This window comes from Bos javanicus, chromosome 10, assembly GCF_032452875.1.
Source record: "Bos javanicus breed banteng chromosome 10, ARS-OSU_banteng_1.0, whole genome shotgun sequence".
Taxonomy (NCBI): domain Eukaryota; kingdom Metazoa; phylum Chordata; class Mammalia; order Artiodactyla; family Bovidae; genus Bos; species Bos javanicus.
In genome coordinates this window covers 66773172-66793094 of record NC_083877.1, presented here as the reverse complement: position 1 = coordinate 66793094, position 19923 = coordinate 66773172, and the positions used below count along the sequence as shown (strand labels likewise).

General features: G+C 48.2%; 1 protein-coding gene across 8 annotated transcripts in view; it reads right to left on the bottom strand.

Moving 5' to 3' along the window:
* The window catches only part of SAMD4A (sterile alpha motif domain containing 4A), a 226913-nt gene that overhangs the window by 16783 nt on the left and 190207 nt on the right, over positions 1-19923 (bottom strand). For all 8 annotated transcript variants that reach the window (XM_061428942.1, XM_061428948.1, XM_061428941.1 and 5 more), the window contains 5 exons: positions 15127-15460; positions 12791-12876; positions 7389-7507; positions 2597-2798; positions 1141-1267 (listed from right to left, as the gene is read on the bottom strand). In XM_061428942.1, coding sequence (XP_061284926.1) covers positions 1141-1267; positions 2597-2798; positions 7389-7507; positions 12791-12876; positions 15127-15460 — 868 coding nt within the window. The remainder of the gene's footprint in view (positions 1-1140; positions 1268-2596; positions 2799-7388; positions 7508-12790; positions 12877-15126; positions 15461-19923) is intronic.

The window sequence follows — 19923 nt, the reverse complement described above, 5'->3', positions numbered from 1 at the left end:
TGGCTTCCTGCCACTGGCACCTCCCCACCCCTTGGTGGCCTCACCTCCTTCCCTCCAGCCTGCCCACTCTTCATTCCTCTATGCTCATCCCGGCCTGTCCCCCTGCTCAAAAGCTCTTATCAATTCCCCACTGAGAGCAGCTGGAATCCAAGCTTTTTGGCCTTGGGTTCAGGGTCCCACCATCAGCTGCAGCCTTTCCAGCTCCCTTGGGATACACACTGCTACTTCATTCAGCCTGAGCCCGCCACCAAGCCACTGCGGAACTCGTTGTAGGACTTGGTAACCTTGCAGTTTGGCTCTCTTAGCTCCTTCTACTTGCAACTCCACCCTCCTCTCTCCATCTCTTCACCCTCTGCTCCCTGAAGTTCACCTCCAAGAAGCTTCCATGCCCAGGTCACAGTGACATTTCCCCTCAAACTCCTGTAAGACATTGTACAGAGTGCATCTACCAGAAAGGGCGAGGATCTTCTTCCAGGCACAAATCATGCAATAATCGCTTGTGGGGCTTTGTATTACTCATGGAGTGTAAGAAGTCAACTATCTGCACAGAGAAAGGTGCAGGCACCTGAATGTAATCTGGCAACTCTGTTTGAGGAGGCAGGGTCAAAGATGAAATTGACAAGAGGCGCACCAGGCTGCTCTTTAACCAAGTAAAGGGAAGATGGATGGACCAGCAATCATGTGTGCAAAGCACTCCCAAACCAGGGGTGGGTCTCTCAGCATCAACACCATGGAGTTTTCTCTTTCTCTGTCTATCTACTCATCCCCCTATGTACATACACACCAACCACATACACACACACACACACACACACACTGTACATGGAACCCCTCCCAACTTCCCTTGGAAGCCCTCCAGTGATGTCTCTCGGTTAATCAATCTAGAAATATGACTAGGATCCAAAATACCCCCGTGTCAGATCACAACCAACTCTGGGGCTCCATGTGCTGGCTCCCAGCCAATAGGCTGCTATTCATGCTGGCAAGGCATGGTTTAAAAAAGGAAAGGCTTCTATAAGCTCAAAAGAATGCAAGGTGGCAGTTGAGGCTAAGCACTTTCCGCTTGAGTTCACTGGGGCATCTATTTTGGTGACCTGGCCTCCCCGACAGGACAACGAGGGATGGAGGTCTGGGCCCTACCTGGCTGCTGGAACATCAGCATATTCTGTGGCGAAGTGTGCACAGGCAGTGAGCGGGTCCTTTGGACAGAGCTGTGGGTGCGGCTTGGCATGCTATTGCTGCCCCCGGGGTTGGCGAACCAGAGGTTCTAGGGAAAAACACAGAAGCAGAACCCATTAGTCCAGACACCTGGGGGTAGGGATGAGAGCAGGGCCATCAGCCAGAATCCAGGAGGCAGATACCCTGGGAGAACTCTCTGCTAACTTCTGGGAAAGGGCTCCTAGGCCAGCGCGATCTGTCTGCTTATTTAGAGAGAGGGGCTTTAGATTCCATTCATTTTATTCAACACTACCCCTCAGCCCCAGGCTCTTCTCTAAGCCTCAGCTTAATCTGGACACCAGTCTCCCTCGCTGGCTCTAAAACTCTCTTTATCCCTTCTGTTGTCTCTGCTTTTCCTATCACTTTTCTAGGAAATGGGGGGAGTTCTATAAATGTCTGCAACGAAGAGCACAAACTATTTCAGGGCTCTCATTTGATTTTCTCCTCGAGGTTCTTACAATTTACTACAAAGGGAGAAGGAGGAAAAAAGAACCTCTCAGCTGGCAATGAGCTGGCACAACTCAGCTTGTGTGTTTGTTATTACGCGGGTGTCCTAGCGGTGGTTTCCTCCTGGATCCATCTGGTGGCTTCCCACAATGGTCAAGACTGGGGTTTTCTCCTACCCTGGGCTGCTTCCCCGGGGGAGTGAATCCTGCCTGTCTTGCCAGGAATGGTTTCCTGTTTTTTAAAACCAAGCTGTCATCCTTTAGTTTCTTATGACAAACCCAGAACCTCAGACTCACTTGGCGTCCCTCTAATCCCAGCCCCCACCCGCAGAGCCCCACAACGCAGGGGCTACATGTGGGAGGCAGAGGGTGCGAGTGCGGGGGAGGGACTCCTGAGACGACGAGCCAGGGGACTGACGCTGGCTCTAAATCACACAGCGAGAACCTCTGGGCAGTGTGGCCTTGACTGACTGACAGCCTCTCTCAGTCTCCTTCCTTCCCTGTAGGGTTTTCTACCACAGCTGGGACCATGTTAAAGGAGTTATCTGCCTCAGATATAAATGCTAAGAAAGCTCCTTAGATGCTCAGGCTCCTCTGCAAGCCAAATCTGGAAGGCACTGGGATCTGCTAGGGCAGGTTGAGGATGAAGGCAAAGAAGAAATAGGTCTCGCATTTCTTCCTAAAGGCCCCTGTGTGCAGAGCCCCCAAGTTTACAGTGGTCTTGGAACAAATCCCCATGATGCCAGGTGCCGCCATGGCCTTGCTTTATCTCCCAGAGAAACTGCAAACAAACCTCTGAAGCACAGGGGCAACTGTCTTCAACCTAGTCCCTTTGGGCTTCTCCCTTCGCCTTCGGGTAATTTGGGAGGATGTCCTGAGCCTCAGGCCCTGGAGCTTGGCTGGCCCACCCTCCTCCCGGGGACAGGGCAGACCTGTCTTCCTTGCTTCATGATGGTGGGGTTGGCTGCGGTATTGCGCTGGGTAGAGCTGACGAATCCGCTGGTGCCCAAGAGGCCAAGGCGGGCGGAAGGGACATTCCGGGAGGGGATCTGGTACTGGCGTGGATTCCGCCTGCCCATGCCGCCACCCACTGAGCTGGTTGTTGGGAGGGAGTTGGATTGCCCAAAGCCACGGCTGTGAGAGTCAATAGAGAAAAACAGAGGTCATCAGTCACCCCTGGCCCTTCCCAGCCCCCGGGATGCCTCCTTGGGGTCTGCTCACACTTTGACCATTATGAGGCCTACGGGGAGGATCAAGGCTTTATGATTAAAATCATAGCTAAGAACTGAGAGCTAATATCAAGTGCCCTGGGACTTTCACATTGATTCTTCAATCCTCACGACAACCCTATGAAGTAGGCACTCCTTTTACAGTTGGAGAAGTAAAATACAGAGCTTAATAATGTCTCAAAGGTCACACAGCCATTAGGGGGCAGTGCTGGAATATGAGCCCAGAAAGTTAACCAGTGTGGGCTTCAGCCTTCTTTCCACTGTGTCACAGGCTCTGAGAACTCATGTGCCCATCCAGAAGCCACAGGGCAAGAAAGTGGCTGCACCAGGACCCAGGCCTCTTCCAGCACACCACGGTTGGTTTGTCTGCTGTCGGTCTGAGCAGCAGACTCGGGAGAAGTGGCCTCTGGGCCCCACTAGGACGTAAGCTCCCTGGGACAAGAGATGGCATCTGTCCTCATCAATCCCGCAGGTCCCAGGGCTGGATGGCACAGCTCCTGGCAGTAAAGGCAGGGTGAACAAGAGAATGGCTCAGTCTCTGCCCTCATGATTTCCAAATGGCAGAGCAGACCCCAAGTCTGGGGCTCTGACTCCCAGATTCACAGGAGGGATATGAGAATGAAGAGGATGATGGTTGCCAGCTCCCTGGACCTAGGACACTGACTGCTCCCTGCTCCTCGGGCCCTCCCTGTAGAAAGACCCGGAGGTTCCATGCTTCTCTGGGGTCCACGCAGAGAGGACGCTGGGGGCCCGTGGCCTCACGCTCAGACACTGCGCTCCCATTGGTCCGGTGACCTCAGCGCCGAAGAACTCGTCCTCTCCGGCAGGCCTCAAGTTCTGGGAGGGTGCACAGCCGCCAGCAGGGCTTCAGGAACCAGCACATTCTTTCCAAGGAGAGTCAGCTTTAGTCATTCACTGATGTCTCAGTCGAAATGCTTTACCTCCAACGGCCACAAGATGGAACAGACTTGCTTTCGCAGCCACACAGGGGAGGTTCCTACCAAGCCTGTGAGGAGACTCCAGGAAGAGAGGGCTGACGTAGTTTAACCCTATGAGGCGGGAGGGGGGCACTGCAAATCTGTTATTTCCTGAGAAAGAGAGTGTTATGTGTGTGGTGGGGTGGAGCAACTAAATCATCAGCATGGCTCATCGCAGAAAGGGTTTCTTCCTCAGAATTCCTAAATTTCCTGGTGAGGGGTGAGGGGGAAGAGAATTCCATAGTGAGCTGATAAGCACTGACTTTTGGTCTGTGTTTTACCACTGCTAGGCTTTTCTGACCAGATTCCAGTCCAGGCTCATCCCCATGAGATGAGGAGGATACTCATGGGTTCTAAGTCTCTTTATCTCGTTCTTTCTCAGATTTCTCAGCTTCCTTCCTTCTTTTACTAAGGTTTAAAATGTTGGTTTGAAAGAGGAAATTCGGGCCAGGAGGAGGAGAAATAATTTCATGCAATGGGAGAGACCTCCTTTGGAGAATGGACAGGTGGCAGGTGGGGACAAAGATCAAGTGGCTGTTTTCTTGTTTTTGTTTGTTTGTTTGTTTGTTTTTTTAACTACGAAAACCAGTCCTTTGGTTTTTGGAGTCAGAATTTTGGCCACCTGGTAGATGATTTAGTATTCTGCTAAGACTTTTCCTTATTTAGTGCAGATAGCTTTTTTGCTCATTTTCCTTCTTGGTTGGATTTTTTAAAAGTTATTTCATATGCAAAACAGAGCAGTCAGCAAGTGATGCTAAAATAATTTGTGCTTCCAGGAAGGCAAGACTATATTCTTAAGCAATATAATGTAGGCAGAGGCTTCTGTAATGGGACACTTAGTCACAGGAGAAAACGTGGACTCCTAAAGTTAGGACTCATGGAGCTGGTAGAGCTAATATTTTGGGGATAGACTGGGTGGAGGTGAGGATTTGGTTAGGGTGTCTTTCTAATGACAGTGGGTCTCACTGTGGGGTCCTAAGCTGATTACTATAAAGTCAGACTTTTTGAGGGTTGCCACTGCTGGTAACCAGAGTGAAAGCTTAAGTCACTTAAGATCACTAGGCTTAATGAAATAATCATTCTTTCTTTGGAGAGAACACAGTGACAAAAGTTTTCATTTCTTATTCTCTTACTCTGCTCATCTGCATCTTTCTCTGCTTTCTTAAATCTAACCAACTGATTTCATTACCTTGAAGTGCATGAAAAGACTGATAAAATAACATTGATAAGAACCAATTAATTTGGGACTTGTGATAGTTCAAGGAAGGGCTGGGCTGCAGTTACCTCTGTGTTATGGGAAAAAACAGGTCTTTGAAGAAAATTAGTAGCTTAACAAGATCCCAGAGGTAATATTTATGAAAACAAATTATTTCCTAGAACTTTTGTTGTTGTTGAGTTGCTCAGTCATGTCTGACTCTTTGCAACCATGAACTGCAGCGTGGGAGGCTTCCCTGTCCTTCACTAAATCCCAGAGCCTGCTCAAACTCATGTCCATTGAGTTATGCCATCTAACCATCTCATCCTCTGTTGACTCCTTCTCCTCCTGCTCTCAATCTTTCCCAGCATTAGGGTCTTTTTCAATGAGTCGGCTCTTCACACCAGCTGACCAAAGTATTGGAGCTTCAGCTTCAGCAACAGTTCTTCCAGTGAATATTCAGGGTTGATTTCCTTTAGGATTGACTGGTTTGAGCTCTTTGCTGTTCAAGGGACTCTCAAGAATCTTCTCTAGCACCACAATTCGAGATTTAGCAACTTCCAATTGAACATCCATAATCGATGATTGAATTCACTCTAATCAATATAAGGAGGCCTAATCGGGCAAATCTTGAGTTAACCCAATTCAAGCATCGGTTAATAACACTCTAGAGAAATCAAGGTTACCAGACACTCAGATTAGGACCAAGGACAAAACAGGGCAGACAGACGAGCAGATGGCATTTTGGGGAGGAGGAGCAAAGAGCCTGAAAGCTCTATCTTTATCTTCAACTTCTGAATTCTTTCTTTCTCTTGGAACTTGTCTCCCAAGGCCCTGGTTTGCAAGAGGGGTGTGGATCTTCCTCTTTCTTAGTGGGTATTGCTGCCCTTACAAGAAGAGGGAGAGTCTAGGGCAGGCGTAGCCCCAGGGGAGAAGGCTAAGGAGCAGGCCTGGCCTTTCGTTTGGGCCCCAGGAATCCTCAAGGTGCACTGGTGGTCCAGCCCAACCCTCCAGGGAGGCTTGGGACCAAGGAGCTGGCTACAGAGTGTTGTTTTATCTGGCTTTTCTGCACATCATCTGGAGACCAGGAAAGTGACCCAGCATCCGTAGCGCTTAAGAGTACCGACTCTGGAGCTGGCATTGGCCTGTCTGGTCCAAATCCTGGATGCCTCCCAACTCCCCTGTAAACTGGGGTTAATAATAGCCCCTTCTACCTCATATGGTTGTTGCAAGGATTAAATGTAATAATATTCTTAAGTGCTTGGATACCTAACTTGGCACAAAGCAAATGCTAAATGTTTGTTTAATAAATAACTGTGTTATATATGCTGGAATATGATAACACTTCAATTTTTACATTAATTTTTAATGAAGACTTTTCTCAAATTCCAACTGGCCTTATCTCCCTGAGGTACTATGAAACAGTGATGTTTCAAGGCACACTTATGCAAATAAATGCCAAACATTTGAACAACACAGTCAACAACACACTCAACACTTCTACATATGCACTGAGAAATGAATTCAGAACTTTCTAGGTGCGAATGAAAAAATGATTATTTATATGCTCATGTTGAAAAGAGTAAAAAAGGATGTTGATTTTCCAGCATGTCGGCACCATCATTCTCTTGTCTCCCCAAGACACCCTGTTATTGTTCAATGGTTCACTCCACCCCTCCTCATGATTCCTCCCCTAGATTGGCACTATAATTCACCTTTAATATGCAACTGGATTCTTCAATTTAAAACCAGATTAAAGTAATGGGTTGTAAAGTACAACGAGGCTTTTTTTAACTGCATCCAAGATGCTGAAGTGCTATGAAAAATCAAGAATGGTTCTGCTCTACTCTTAGATTGCAGCTCAGACCAAAATAGACGAGCACTGGGCTCTTCACCCTGCCACCAACTATAATTAGCTTGTCTGCAGCAAGAAGGGAGAAAAAATTACACTACCACTTAAGGTGCAGAGAGAACAACCTGTTTTTGTCCTTTCAGAGCCCCCTGTTGTGGATAAACCACCGAGTGTTTTGCTGGCACTCATTAAATCGTACCCGCTCACCACTCCATGCCCATCTGTACTAATAACATCATTTTGACCATGTAAATTGAATTGCCAAAGATCACATTCAGCTCTTCCTCTGGGAAGTCTTTCCCTCTACAGCCTTTTCCCCACCCCACCTGTTTAAAGAATGTGGTCTGAACTTGTCAGAGGACACTCTAAGAAATAAGGAATGATGCCCTGTGTAGTCTTGACCCTGGAACCCATGCAGACAGTAAGGTCCTGGAACCACCATGCATTACAAAGGCTGAAATCCCAACATACTTTCTTTGCTGTCGATATCCTGATATGTCTAGAAGGGTTTTCCGAGGGAAAGACCGAAAGAGCTTCTGCACCTGCTGTTTCCATGACAACAATCTTTTTTTCTGTGTCTCTGTAAATGCCTGCAAAAACAAACAGGACTTTTTAATGGGTGACGCAACCTGGCATTAGAGGGAGAAACATGCAATTAATAGGGGAAATATTGGAGTCCTATGGTTGCCTTTTCTTCACCTTGTTTCCAACCTGATCCAAACAGCAGTCAATTTCATTTGAGAGCCTCCTGTACTGAAAATTCAAGTTATTTGACATTGGAGGTGCCTGGTAAGGTACATGCATTAAGCTTTTGGCAATCCTTGATTTCGGTTGCATTTCTGGCAGATCCCTACCCTCCTTCCTCTTTCCCCTGACTCCACTCTGGACTCTATTTATTAACCAATAATGAATTGCAAAATTGATTGTTGACTACTCTGGCTTTTGCAGCCCCCCTGCATTTTCATAATCAATGGAAATGCTAAACCACTCCAAAAATCAATCTTTTTGATGGTCTGTGCTCACCCTGGAGTGGTCTTCAGGGCTTCAGAACACAGAGTATACACTGTACGTGTTAGGACTCTGCTGAGAAATCTCCAGTTATGAGCCCCATGTACTACACAACCCTAGTGCACCGATTACCTAAATTTTGTTTAAGGCTTAGGAAAATGGATAGATCTGATGTCTTCTCAAGCCTTTTCTGGTTTGGGGAGGTTTCGTCTACTGCCCCGTACATAACACTCTCCCATCAATATCATGTGTCCTTCTGTGTACAGCTGTGTACTCAGCGCAGCCCAGGGAAAGGACTTCACGGGGCTGTAAGTCCTCAAGGCAGGGACTCTCAAATTCAGGATATATTAGGATCCCCACAAGGAGACTGTTAAAATCTAGATTTTCGATCAACTCCCACACACCAGAGCCTGGTTTCATAGATCTCGAGAGGAGTCTAGGGGGTTTGTGTATGCAGCAATTGCCGGGGAATTCTGCTGCAGGTAGGTCATGGCCATGTAATATTCTAGATTGGTGAGGATCACACACATGATATAGGAACTCCCTGTTAAGTGTGTAGAACTGTGGTCCATGTGCTGTCATAAGTCCACCAGATCTGACTAATGAGCAATAACAGTGATGGAGATACCATATCCAAGTAGTTTTGTCAATAAAGCATGAAATAAATACTTTTTAAGTAGCAGTAAATGATTACTCAGAGTAATAATAAACTACATGCCTGTTTCCCATAAAGGAAGCAGATTCCTTAAACAGAGAGAAAAGAATGACAGCTTAATGTTCTTCTACTGACATTTAATCTTTAAGGACCCAAACACAAGAGAGCTATGTGAACAAAAGCAAAAAGACGTGAATCATATTATGGAAAAGATACCGACAACTTGCAAACCCCTTCCTCCCAGGTGACCGTGGCCAGATGCCATTGAGGACAGTCATCAAGGAGGGCTTCCCCACCAGACATTCAGTGCCCCATTAGAGAAGAAGGTGCTGATATCCCTTAAGGTGCATGGTGAATGGTCTCAGGGCTAAAAGGTGAGGCTGTGGCTCTCCTCTATGGTCCCTCTCATTTGCTGATGATACTAGGTGAATGTCCACGAGTATCTCCAAAAACTGCAAAAGGCAAGCATTTCTGCTAGACTGATAAAGGGATGGGTAGATTCTGCTTTTGACTAGCTTAGTCAGCCAAGTGTTGAGCAATGATACAAGATGCTGGCACGCAGGTCAAGATGACCTGGGGAGCAGAGTCCAGCTCAGTGGTCAGTGGAAGGCTCTGGATGCAAATGGGCAGGGCTCAAATCTCTGCACATCTTTATGCAGGTTCCTCCACCTGAGACTCAGCTCCTTTAACTCAGGACAGTGATACCTAATCAAAGGGATGCTATAAGGATTCAAATTAATTTACACACAGAGGGCACTTAGAATATTCACAACATACCTAGCTCTTCCTTGTGCTGCACGTGCCACTGCCCACAGACGCCCTCCCCAGGTTTCTCGGTTGCATGGACTAGCCCTTTGGTGGTGGCACATGAAGGTCTATCCCATTTGGTATTCAACCATCACCTTTAACACCAACAAAAGACTTTAAGGTCTCCAAACCACAATATTGAGCGGGTCTGGAGCCAGCCTGAGCTTCCAAGTGACAAAGGAGTAAAGGGGTCACTTTATAGATGTGCATTCAAAGTGCTGCCAGGGACACTGGTTCATATGTGACATTTCCCACGGTGACAAAGAACACCCAAGAAGATGGAAATGTTTATGCCCCCTCAGAGAGGTCAGGTCATCCACTCAGCACCAGGACATCAGACTTACAGTAATTGGGACTGCAGATAGGAGTGGGCCCCTTACCAGTGCTGAGTGTATGGCTGTTCTCAGTCCTGGAAGACACTGCTAGGAGGCTCGAAGTGGAGCTAGACTAGACTATGGCTGGCAAGGAGTGATTTCTGAAAGCTGGTTCCTGTGCGTGCCTGCAAATAGCACTCTACTGTGGCAGCTCTGCTATCGACTGGGAGGCCAATACCTCCTGCAGGCAGCTCTAGGTGGGGCTGGCAGAGCTTCTTTGGGGCTGGAAGGGAAGGAAGATTCCACTCTCCCGAATGCCCACACACAGCCAGTCAGCCACTTCTGAGTCCTCTGCCTCTGTCAGGCCCTGACACAGACGTCTGTGTGGAGGCAGATGAGTCCTACAGCTCCTGTTGCTGGATAACAGGGCTCATGAAGGGGACAAGGGCTCATCTTCAGGGAACCATCGGTCCAAGACGGTGAGGAGCCAAGAAGCCTGGGCTTGTAATGCAGGAGATGAAGTGATGGACTTCAGAAATAAGATTCAGAACTTTCTGGCCTTCCTTTTACTGTTCTAAGGAGTGGCTCCTTTGTCCTTGGGGAAGAAGGAAGGTGTCTTGGCTTGGTCAGCACCCTCCCTTCCAGCAGCTGAAGAACAGCTCGATCAGGCTGTGAAAGGAGCCCTGTCTCCCGGAGCCCAAGGGAGTCTTCAGTGAGAATGGAGGCTGGGCCTGGACAGGGCCTCCCGGGGGTGGGGGGGGGGCGGTGCGCTCTGTACACACAGAATACCCCCAGGCTGTGGAAAATTATTCAAACGCCTTTCCTCTTCCTCAAACTCAACTAATAAAAGGCCTCGGACATTTTCCCCTCCCAAAGCAGTGTGCAGGCGCCTCCATCCTGACACGAATGCAGGCGAGCAGAGTGGGCATGAGTCCTTTCTGCCCCGTGATTCCCGTCAGCGAGGCCCCTCCGTGGCAGTCAGGAGAGAGGAGCACACACAGTGCCACGGAAAGGAGAGCCAGGGCGCAGAGGGAGCATGCACAATGGCAGGAAAGTGAGCAGCGCCAGACCACAACATGGGCGCTGCGGACCAACGAGGATGCCCGCGCACCGCCCAGCAGAGGCAGCTGGAGGACTCGTTATTTCGTCTCCTGTGCTCAGCAGACTGGAGATGAGGTGGAAGGTAACTTGTCCTTCAGTTTCTCGCAGGCTCAATGCTGAGCATGGGTGTGGGAGTGGAAGCAGGGTTCCGGTCTGCTTTTTCAGAAGCTTAAACGCCTGGCGATTGGTAGCCCCCTAAGCCCACCCCAAGTGCCCTCCTCCCCTCCAGGTGCTGCTCCGTCCACCTGGACCCCTCTCTGTTCTGCCTCCTCGTGGAACAAGTCTCTCCCACTAAGGCTCTCTCTTTCAGGTCTAGTTTGGAGGCAGTCCCTCTGGCCTCTAGATAGGTGCCCACCGCACCTCCTGGGCTTCAGCCCCACACCGGTGGCCTTATGGTCACACTTGTGATGACCTGTTTTCCTTTTGTCTCACCCACTCTCCTCCTACTGGAAGCCCACCAGCCAGGGGCAAGACCTAGGTGCTTTATAAATACCTACAGAATGAATGAACTCTAAAATCCATCTCCTGTTCTGGCCTTCCATCTTTCTATTGCTTTTTGCTGGCCCAGATGAGAGCTGTGTCAGGACTGGACACTAAAAGGGTGAGTGGGAGTTCACAGTGACGTGAGAGGAAATCGCAAAAATGTGAGTTTCAGGGATGGGGAGGAGAGGCTGGGATGGAAACCCAGTGGGAGACCGCACACCTGCGTGTGAGGGGCAGGTGGAGTCACAGCACAGAAGGGCAGAGGGTGCAGAAAACCAAACAAGCCGCCAGCAGCAGATGACCTGTGGGCAGCTGGAATGTGGGAAGTGCATCTCCCTTCCCCGGGGCCCACTGGACTCCTGGGGTTCCAGCTACCAGCATGGCAAAGCCCAGGGGACTTGGAGGCCTTTACCATCTTATTTTCACATCAAAGTCCCACAAAAAGATCTCAGTGGCCTAGGTTTATCCAGTCCTAAGTTTTCTAAAACCATAACCCTGTCTGTGTAATTCTCTCAGGGGAGGGGCACCCAAGAAGCCACTGGGATCCTGGGTCTGAGGCACAACTGCTTGTCCCTGCCATGTCCCTCGGGACAGCCCTGGCCAGGACCTTCCTCGCTCCATCAGAGTCGCTCCGTCATTGTCCCGAGGGCCTGGGAGGCATAGCACCAGCCTGACCTTCGTGAAAAGGACAGAGATTGTCATACTGAGTGAAGTAAGTCCGACAGAGAAAGATAATCATCATATGATATTGTTTATATGTAGAATCTTAAAAAATAGTACACAGTAACTTATTTTTACAAAAGAGAAAGAGAGTCACAGATGTAATAAACAAACTTATGGTTACCAAGGGGAAAAGGTGAGGAATATATATGTCAGTGGGACTGACATACACACACTACTATAAGGAAAATAGATAACTAATAAGGACCTATTGTACAGCACAGGGAACTCTACTCAATACTCTGTAATGGCCTATATGGGAAAAGAATCTGAAAAAGAGAGGATAAATGTATATGTAGAACTGATTCACTTTGCTGGATAGCAGAAACTAAAACAACATTGTAAATCAACTGCAACCCAATACAATTAAAAAAAAAAAATTCCTATGAGAATCAGAAATCAAAACACAGCAGAAAGCCCTCAAACCATACCCAACACACACACAGACACACATTATTTGTTCTGAACACTCTCCCCTTTCTCCCTGCTTGGTCCACCCCAGGCTCTGTCCCTCAGGGAGGCCTCCAGAGTCAGAAGCTTCTCTCAGGCACTTGCCTCCATGTCAGAGCTCAGTCTAGGTGGATCTCTGGACACCAGAGGAACACACAAGCTGCGTTTAGGTTTGAAGTCACCACAGCTGAGTTCTGCTCGAGCTATTATTAATGACTGTCTACTCCTCAAAGATGAGATGTCAGAGACCCAAATGATCACCTCACAGAATCTCTGAGAACTACTACTTCAAAGGAATGATAAAAAGCAGTTTCATGAAACCTGTCACTACTTACCTCATGGATTAGACATTTGTCTATGAGCTGTAAATAGGAACTTATATTTTCCTCATCGGGTCTGGAGACCAAGAGTTGTGTGCACACTGGGAATTAAAAAAAAAAAAAAAGGATGAATTAGAAAAATGCACATCCATTCTAACCCCTGAGATCTGCCTCCGATTTCCTTTCAGGACAAATATTTTGAGAGGTATGTGTGACCGTGGCTTTACGTCAGCTTCACAAAAAAGGCCAGGAGGCTCCTCGTTCCACTGAAGTCAAAGGCTTGGTCACCACAGGAGCCTTTGCCTCCAGAAGCCCCTTTGGTTAATTCCACGCATACCATTCTATATTAAGCCTTCTGCAACCCGGCCCGAGACAGACACTCTGGAAGAAGAAGAACGCAGCAGCGTCCCGAGCCCTGTCTTTGAAAGAGCGTCCTTTGAGAGGGAGTTCAAAGACCCTAAAGACCATCAGCCCTCCTCAGAGCAGGCACCATCATTTTATGAATGAGCCGCACATCTCATTTGGAGGAGTGAGGCTGGCGCACCTTGTAGGATGTGAGGTGTGTGGGCATGCACATGAGTAAGGAGCCTGCTACTCATTCATGGGAGGGTGATTTTCTCAAAGTGATACCCACACATTTATATATACACAGGTCCACCTACACACCCAAGTTCAGAGACAGGGCACAACACACACACCCACTGGACAGCTCACGGCCACGCTAGTGCGATTCACTCTATTCCCATCCGAAAGAGCCTGGTGTTCTGCTTTTGATGGGAATGTTTAGAAGGACAGGTGGCAGTGGTTGGACAAAGACATCAGTTAGGAGTAAAAATGGCTTGCTCTCAAGATCAAGCTTAAAACCTGGGTACCATGATGTCTTTCTCTCCCTCATCCCACATACCTGATCTGTCACAGAATCCCATTCATACCATGTCTTGGCACATAGGTTTTTCAGTATAACACTGTGGGTAATAACAAAACATGGAAACTACCTCTATATCCACTAATTGGGGCCCTGTCAAATTATGGTTTATGCATATGGGGGAACAGTATGCAGCCTTTAAAAAAGAATGAGATGGTACTTTTGTATTGATAGGGATATTGAAAGCATATAATGTAAAAAAAAAAGCTGTAGAGAAATATATAAACAAGACCTGTTTGTGTGTAAAAAGGATGCTCATGTGCTTATATATAATTACAGTGTTTCTGAAGGGATATTCTGAAATGTTTATAGCGGTTACCTCTGGGGAGGAATATGGTAGGGCCAAGGGCAGAGGTGGGGGCTATTTTCACCTTTGATCATTTTTCATTTAGCTTTAATTTTTATGCTGAGTGTGACTTGATTTCATAATTTATTTGAAAGTAGTTAAATTTTAAAAAGCAGCCATGTCACAGGAGTGCAGAGCCCACATGGATCATGTCATGGGTAAGGGGGTGAAGTGCAACATTCTCAGGTAACCAGCCCACCTGTACCTCCAGCAGGGGGTCATCTACTCTAATCCACACAGCAAGGAGCCCCTTGGGGGTAGGGGAGACTGAGAAAGTGAATGGGGGGGACCCATGCTGACCATGAAGCGGGTGGCATTTCAGCTCCAAAGATGCTACAAGTCACCTCCTCTGAACCAGAATTCTGCAGATCTCAGTCTTTCTAAGAACACGAATCACCAGGAATCTCTCATTGCACCTATATAAGACTCAGGTGTTCCCTTTCTTTTGATTAGAACTCAGTTCTTTGAAATGGTCTGAAATATTGGACAATAGAAAACACATTGGTCCCCCTTCCCAGAGGAAAAGTACTGGCATTCACTACATTTTAAAAATAATCAAGAAAAAAAAATAATCAAGAGCTCTTGAGAAACACCTGATCAAGCACAGATTAGTGTTGGGCGTGGTAAAGGATACGTGCATAAGGGTCTGGCTCAGGGCAGTCACGGGTAAGAAGGGGTGCTGTCAGCCAGGGACCATGTGTGAATTCTGTGCTGCCCTACAGACACAGGCAGCGTGGCCATGGTACCTTGGGTGGCCTGTAGGAAGCCTGCCTTTAGCTTGAGAGTCCAAAGGCCCAGTGAATGGTCCACCAGGAGGGCCCTGTGGGCCCTGGTCTCAGGGAAGGGGAAAGATGGGAGCTAGGGTGAAGGAAGAGGCCTTGACGGGTGGTTTGTCCGAGAGCTTGGAATCCAGATCCAAATACCTTTCCCCCTCTAGGCTGCACTTTCTGCATCTGTAGAATGGGCTAATAACATGGATTCTGGCAGTTCACCCCACACCCAGGGGAAGCCCATGGGAATGGGTACCTCTGGTCAGGGGTGTTGAGAAGAGAAAAGGGCAGGTGGGAAAACTGGGCTTACCTTTCCCCATGACACGTGTGAACTGCCCGGGGAGATCCCCCTCCGGCAGGGGGGTGACAGCCAGCTCCCCGTCACAGCTGCTCAGCTGGTGTGGCTGGAGCCCACCACTGGCCCCAGCTGAAGTGGTGGCCGTAGCTCCCGTGGCCGTGGCACTGTCTTTGCAGTCCGGGCTCTGGCTCTCGGGGCCCATCAGCGAAGGCGGGTGCGGGGCCTGGGGCTCCCGGCGGTGAGCCTCTGGGGTGGTGCTCGGTGAGCTGTACGCCTTGATGGGGGTCAGGATCATCTGGTGCAGCTCCTGGAGGGGGAGGCGCAGGTTGCCCCCCTCAATGATGTCCTAGAGGGTCAAAGGGAGAAGACCTCTGTTAGGGTCAGGAACTGGGATGACCCACCTCCATGCCTCCCCCGCCTCTGCCTGGAGCTATTCCCAGATGGGGTTCACGTCTGCTGACACTTTCCTTAGAACGTTCTTTGGAAGATGGGACAGTTTACAATGTAATCATTCTGGGGACTTCCTCGGTGGTCCAGTGGTTAAGAATCTGCCTTGCAATGCAGGGGACATGGGTTTGATCCCTGGTCCAGAGCTAAGATTCCACGTGCCACAGAGCAACTAAGCTATTTGGCACAACCACTGAGCCTGCGAGCCACAGCTAGAGAGTACACATGCCAAAACCAAAGATACTGCATAACGCAACAAAGATCCCAAGTATCGCAACTAAGACCTGACGCAGCCAAATACATAAATGTTACAAATTAAATCACCAATATTAGCCCAGGTAGAAAATTTTGAAAATATATACATGTATAATGAGGAAATAGAATCACTTTAAAATCCCACTAAGATGCTAAAATCCCACTAAAATGATTTCGGTATATTTCCTTCCCTGGCATCTTCTGTGCCTTTCCTTAAGGTGCATTTGATAATAGTTTATGTCACACACTTTAGAAGCTACACAACAAAGTTATACAGGGCCACGTATTTCCTGTAGTATGATTTGTTTTAGATGAAGGAACCTGCTCATTCACACTTTCATCCAGCCCATGGCAGAGGCAACACAGGTGTGGTTAGAAGCACCGATGCTAAGACAGATGCTTGGGTCTGATACAGCTGTGTGCCCTTGGGTAAATGTCTTCTCTGTGCCTCAGTTTCTCTGTGTATAAGATGAAGATTACTATAGTACCTGCCTCATGGGTGGTTGCAATGAGCTTAATATTTGTAAAGCTACAGGTTCCTATGTTATGTGATTCTTTGTTAAATTTATTATTTATTATTATTTTTTAATATAAAATTTTAAATTTTAACTGGAGGCTAATAAAATTGCTGCAGATGGTGATTGCAGCCATGAAATTAAAAGACACTTACTCCTTGGAAGGAAAGTTATGACCAACCTAGACAGCATATCGAAAAGCAGAGACATTACTTTGCCAACAAAGGTCCGTCTAGTCAAGGCTATGGTTTTTCCAGTGGTCATGTATGGATGTGAGAGTTGGAATAAGAAGAAAAGCTGAAGAAAGCTGAGCGCCGAAGAACTGATGCTTTTGAACTGTGGTGTTGAAGACTCTTGAGAGTCCCTTGGACTGCAAGGAGATCCAACCAGTCCATCCTAAAGGAGATTAGTCCTGGGTGTTCATTGGAAGGACTGATGCTGAAGCTGAAACTCCAATACTTTGGCCGCCTCATGCAAAGAGTTGACTCATTGGAAAAGACCCTGACGCTGGGAGGGATTGGGGGCAGGAGGAGAAGGGGACGACAGAGGATGAGATGGCTGGATGGCATCACCGACTCGATGGAAATGAGTCTGAGTGAACTCCGGGAGTTGGTGATGGACAGGGAGGCCTGGTGTGCTGTGATTCATGGGGTTGCGAAGAGTTGGATATGACTGAGCGACTGAACTAAACTGAACTGAACTGAATTACTTTACAATGTTGTATTGGTTTTGCCATACATTGACATGACTCCGCCACGGGTATACATGTGTTCCCCATCCTGAACCCCCCTCCCACCTCCCTCCCCATACCATCCCTCTGGGTCATCCCACTGCACCAGCCCTGAGCATCCTATCCTGTATCATGCATTGAACCTGGACTGGCGATTCATTTCACATATGATAATATACATGTTTTGGGTGCTCTGACCTGCTGTGCACTGAGCTAGATGGTGTGGGGGATGGGGATATGGTGGGAAAGCTGTTAAGGTTCCCTCGGGGAGTTTACATCCTACCAGGACATGAATATTCATCATGCTGGAGACTGAGAAGCAGGGCAGGGGTTCCTGGAGGGGAGGTTCTCATGGGCTGCAGGTTCCTGGGAAAGAGTGCTCCAGGCAGAGGGCACAGCGGGGGCAAAGGCACTGAGGTGGGAGCCTGGAGCATGTGAGAAACAGCACGGAGGCCTGAGCTGGAGCAGAGAGGAGCGGGGGTGGGGTGGGACGTGAAGTCCAAGGAGCCACAGGGCCTGAGTGGAGAGGAGTCAAGTCAGCAGGCTGGGGCAGGGGTGCGAGAATGTCTTCTACATGAGAAGAGAAGTCAGGGAAGGTTCTGAGCAGGGGAGTGATGTGTTTCAGAAGGATCATTCTAGAGAAAAATAAGTATTTTACACAAACAAACATATATATACATATTGAATATACACTATAGAGGCAGACCTTGGAGATACTGCAAGTTTGGTTCCAGATCACTACATAAAGTACCACTCATTTTTTTGGTTTCCCGGTGCCTATAAAGGTTATGTTTACACCACACTATACAGTCTACTGGGCTTCCCAGGTGGTGCTGGTGGTAAAGAACCCGCCTGCCAATGCAGGAGACTTAAGAGTCCCGGGTTCAACCCCTGGGTCAGGAAGATCCCCTGGAGCAGGGCATAGCAATCCACTCCAGTATTCTTGCCTGGAGAATCCCATGGACAGAGGAGCCTGACGGGCTACAGTCCATAGTGGCGCAAAGAGTCGGACACGACTGAAGCAACTTAGCACACAGCACATATAGTCTATTAAGTGTGCCACAGCATTATGTCTAAAAGAACCAATGTCCATACCTTAATTAAAAAATGTTTCATTGCTAAATAGTGCTAGCCATGATCTGAGTCTTCAACGAGTTATAATCTTTTCACAATAGTAACATCAAATATCACTAATCACAGATCACCATACCAAATATCATAATAATGAGAATGTTTGAAATACGATGAGAATTACCAAAACGTGACAAAGACACATGAAGTGAGCAAATGCTGTTTGGAAAATGGGGCCAAAAGGCTTGTTAAACTCAGGGCTGCCACAAACCTTTGATTTGTTAAAAAAAAAAAAAAAAGGCAGTATGTGTGAAGTGTAATAAAATGAGGTATGCCTATAATGTATATAATTGTATGTAATATATCCATGACTTTATATAATGAAATTGAATCCGTCTACCCATACAGTTTGATATCCTGGGCATTATTTATTAGAAAAAGCAGTGAAAGTTGATTCTGATGGACACCTATCAGTCAGATGCTCACAGAGGCGCAGAATAGGCTCAGGTGCTTTGGGATGGTGGTCTGGGGCTGGGGGTCTCTCTGGTGTAGGGGGTGTGCCCTGCTCTCTGCCACAGTGCTGCCCAGTGATTATGCAGCAAACCTCTCCCTAGGACCCAGGAAGGACCTTGACAATCAGGGCCCTGATTACTAATGAAGTATTTAATCTTCTGAGAGCCCAGAATAGCAAGAACATAATTTTAAAAGCCTGAAGCATGAGTACCAGGCCGTTCCTGGGATCCTCTCTTATCAAGAAAAATTGCTCGATGATGTCAAGCAACACAAGCTGATGGGACACGATCATTTCTGCACCCAGATCTCCCATCAATCAGTTAGAAAGAGGAAATCTGAGGACGCAGGCCTGTTTCAATTCTGGGCACCAAAACACTGACAGCCCGCCCGGGTGCTGGCGGGAACTTGCTTTGTGTGGGGGGGTTGGAAGCAGAGCCTGAATTGTGCCTCGGCCTAGTTGGCACCCCAGGATTCCGAGGGAACTGAAATGCTAAGTAGCCACCAGAATTGTCTCAAACCTGGCCAGGGCCACTCTCCAGTCTATTTTAGGGGAGAGAATCCATTTTCCTTTTAAAGAAGTGGACTTTGCAGAGCCTACACCCATCCTTCTCAACCTGGCAGAAAGGGGCATGGTAAGACCTGCCTGCAGCCCGTGCCCACAAGCTCAATGCCTGAGTCAGGATGCTCCTGGTCAGTCCCAGTTTTCCTGATGCTGGGCTGGACCGGCCCTTTGCAGAGTCTGATGCTGTCACATGACTGGTCCCTTGACTTCTGACATGGTATCAGGGCAGGACCCATAGAGGCAAGCTAGCTAACCCAGGCCAAGAGAGCCCCTGCTGCCTTTTCTGATCAAACTACATGCCAACCAGACGAGCCCTGCCTCAAGGTTCTCCAGTTCCTGCCAGCACCTGAGGGGTGGGGGGTTCTGACCTCCTTGTCCAGCCCTGACTGAGGAGAGGAAGGGAAATGAGAGGGAGGGGGTGAGGCTGCCCCGTGGGAGGGGGCTGGGCAGACAGAGCTGGCAGGCTCCTCTGGGTGATCACATGCACCCCTGTTGTGCCAGCCCATGTGGCAGTACCACTGAGAAGAGCAAATGTGTGCCTGTGACTCAACTGCTACCAACCTTGCCTGCTCTCGACACGTGGTGTGAAGGCTTCTGCAGTTACTCAGTGATGGGGGCGGAGATGTGGGTTCTGCTAAGAGCTGAACTCCTTCAAACCAGGCATGTACACTTGTTCCAAGTTCAAATCTTATGTGACGCTACTGGGGACACCCACA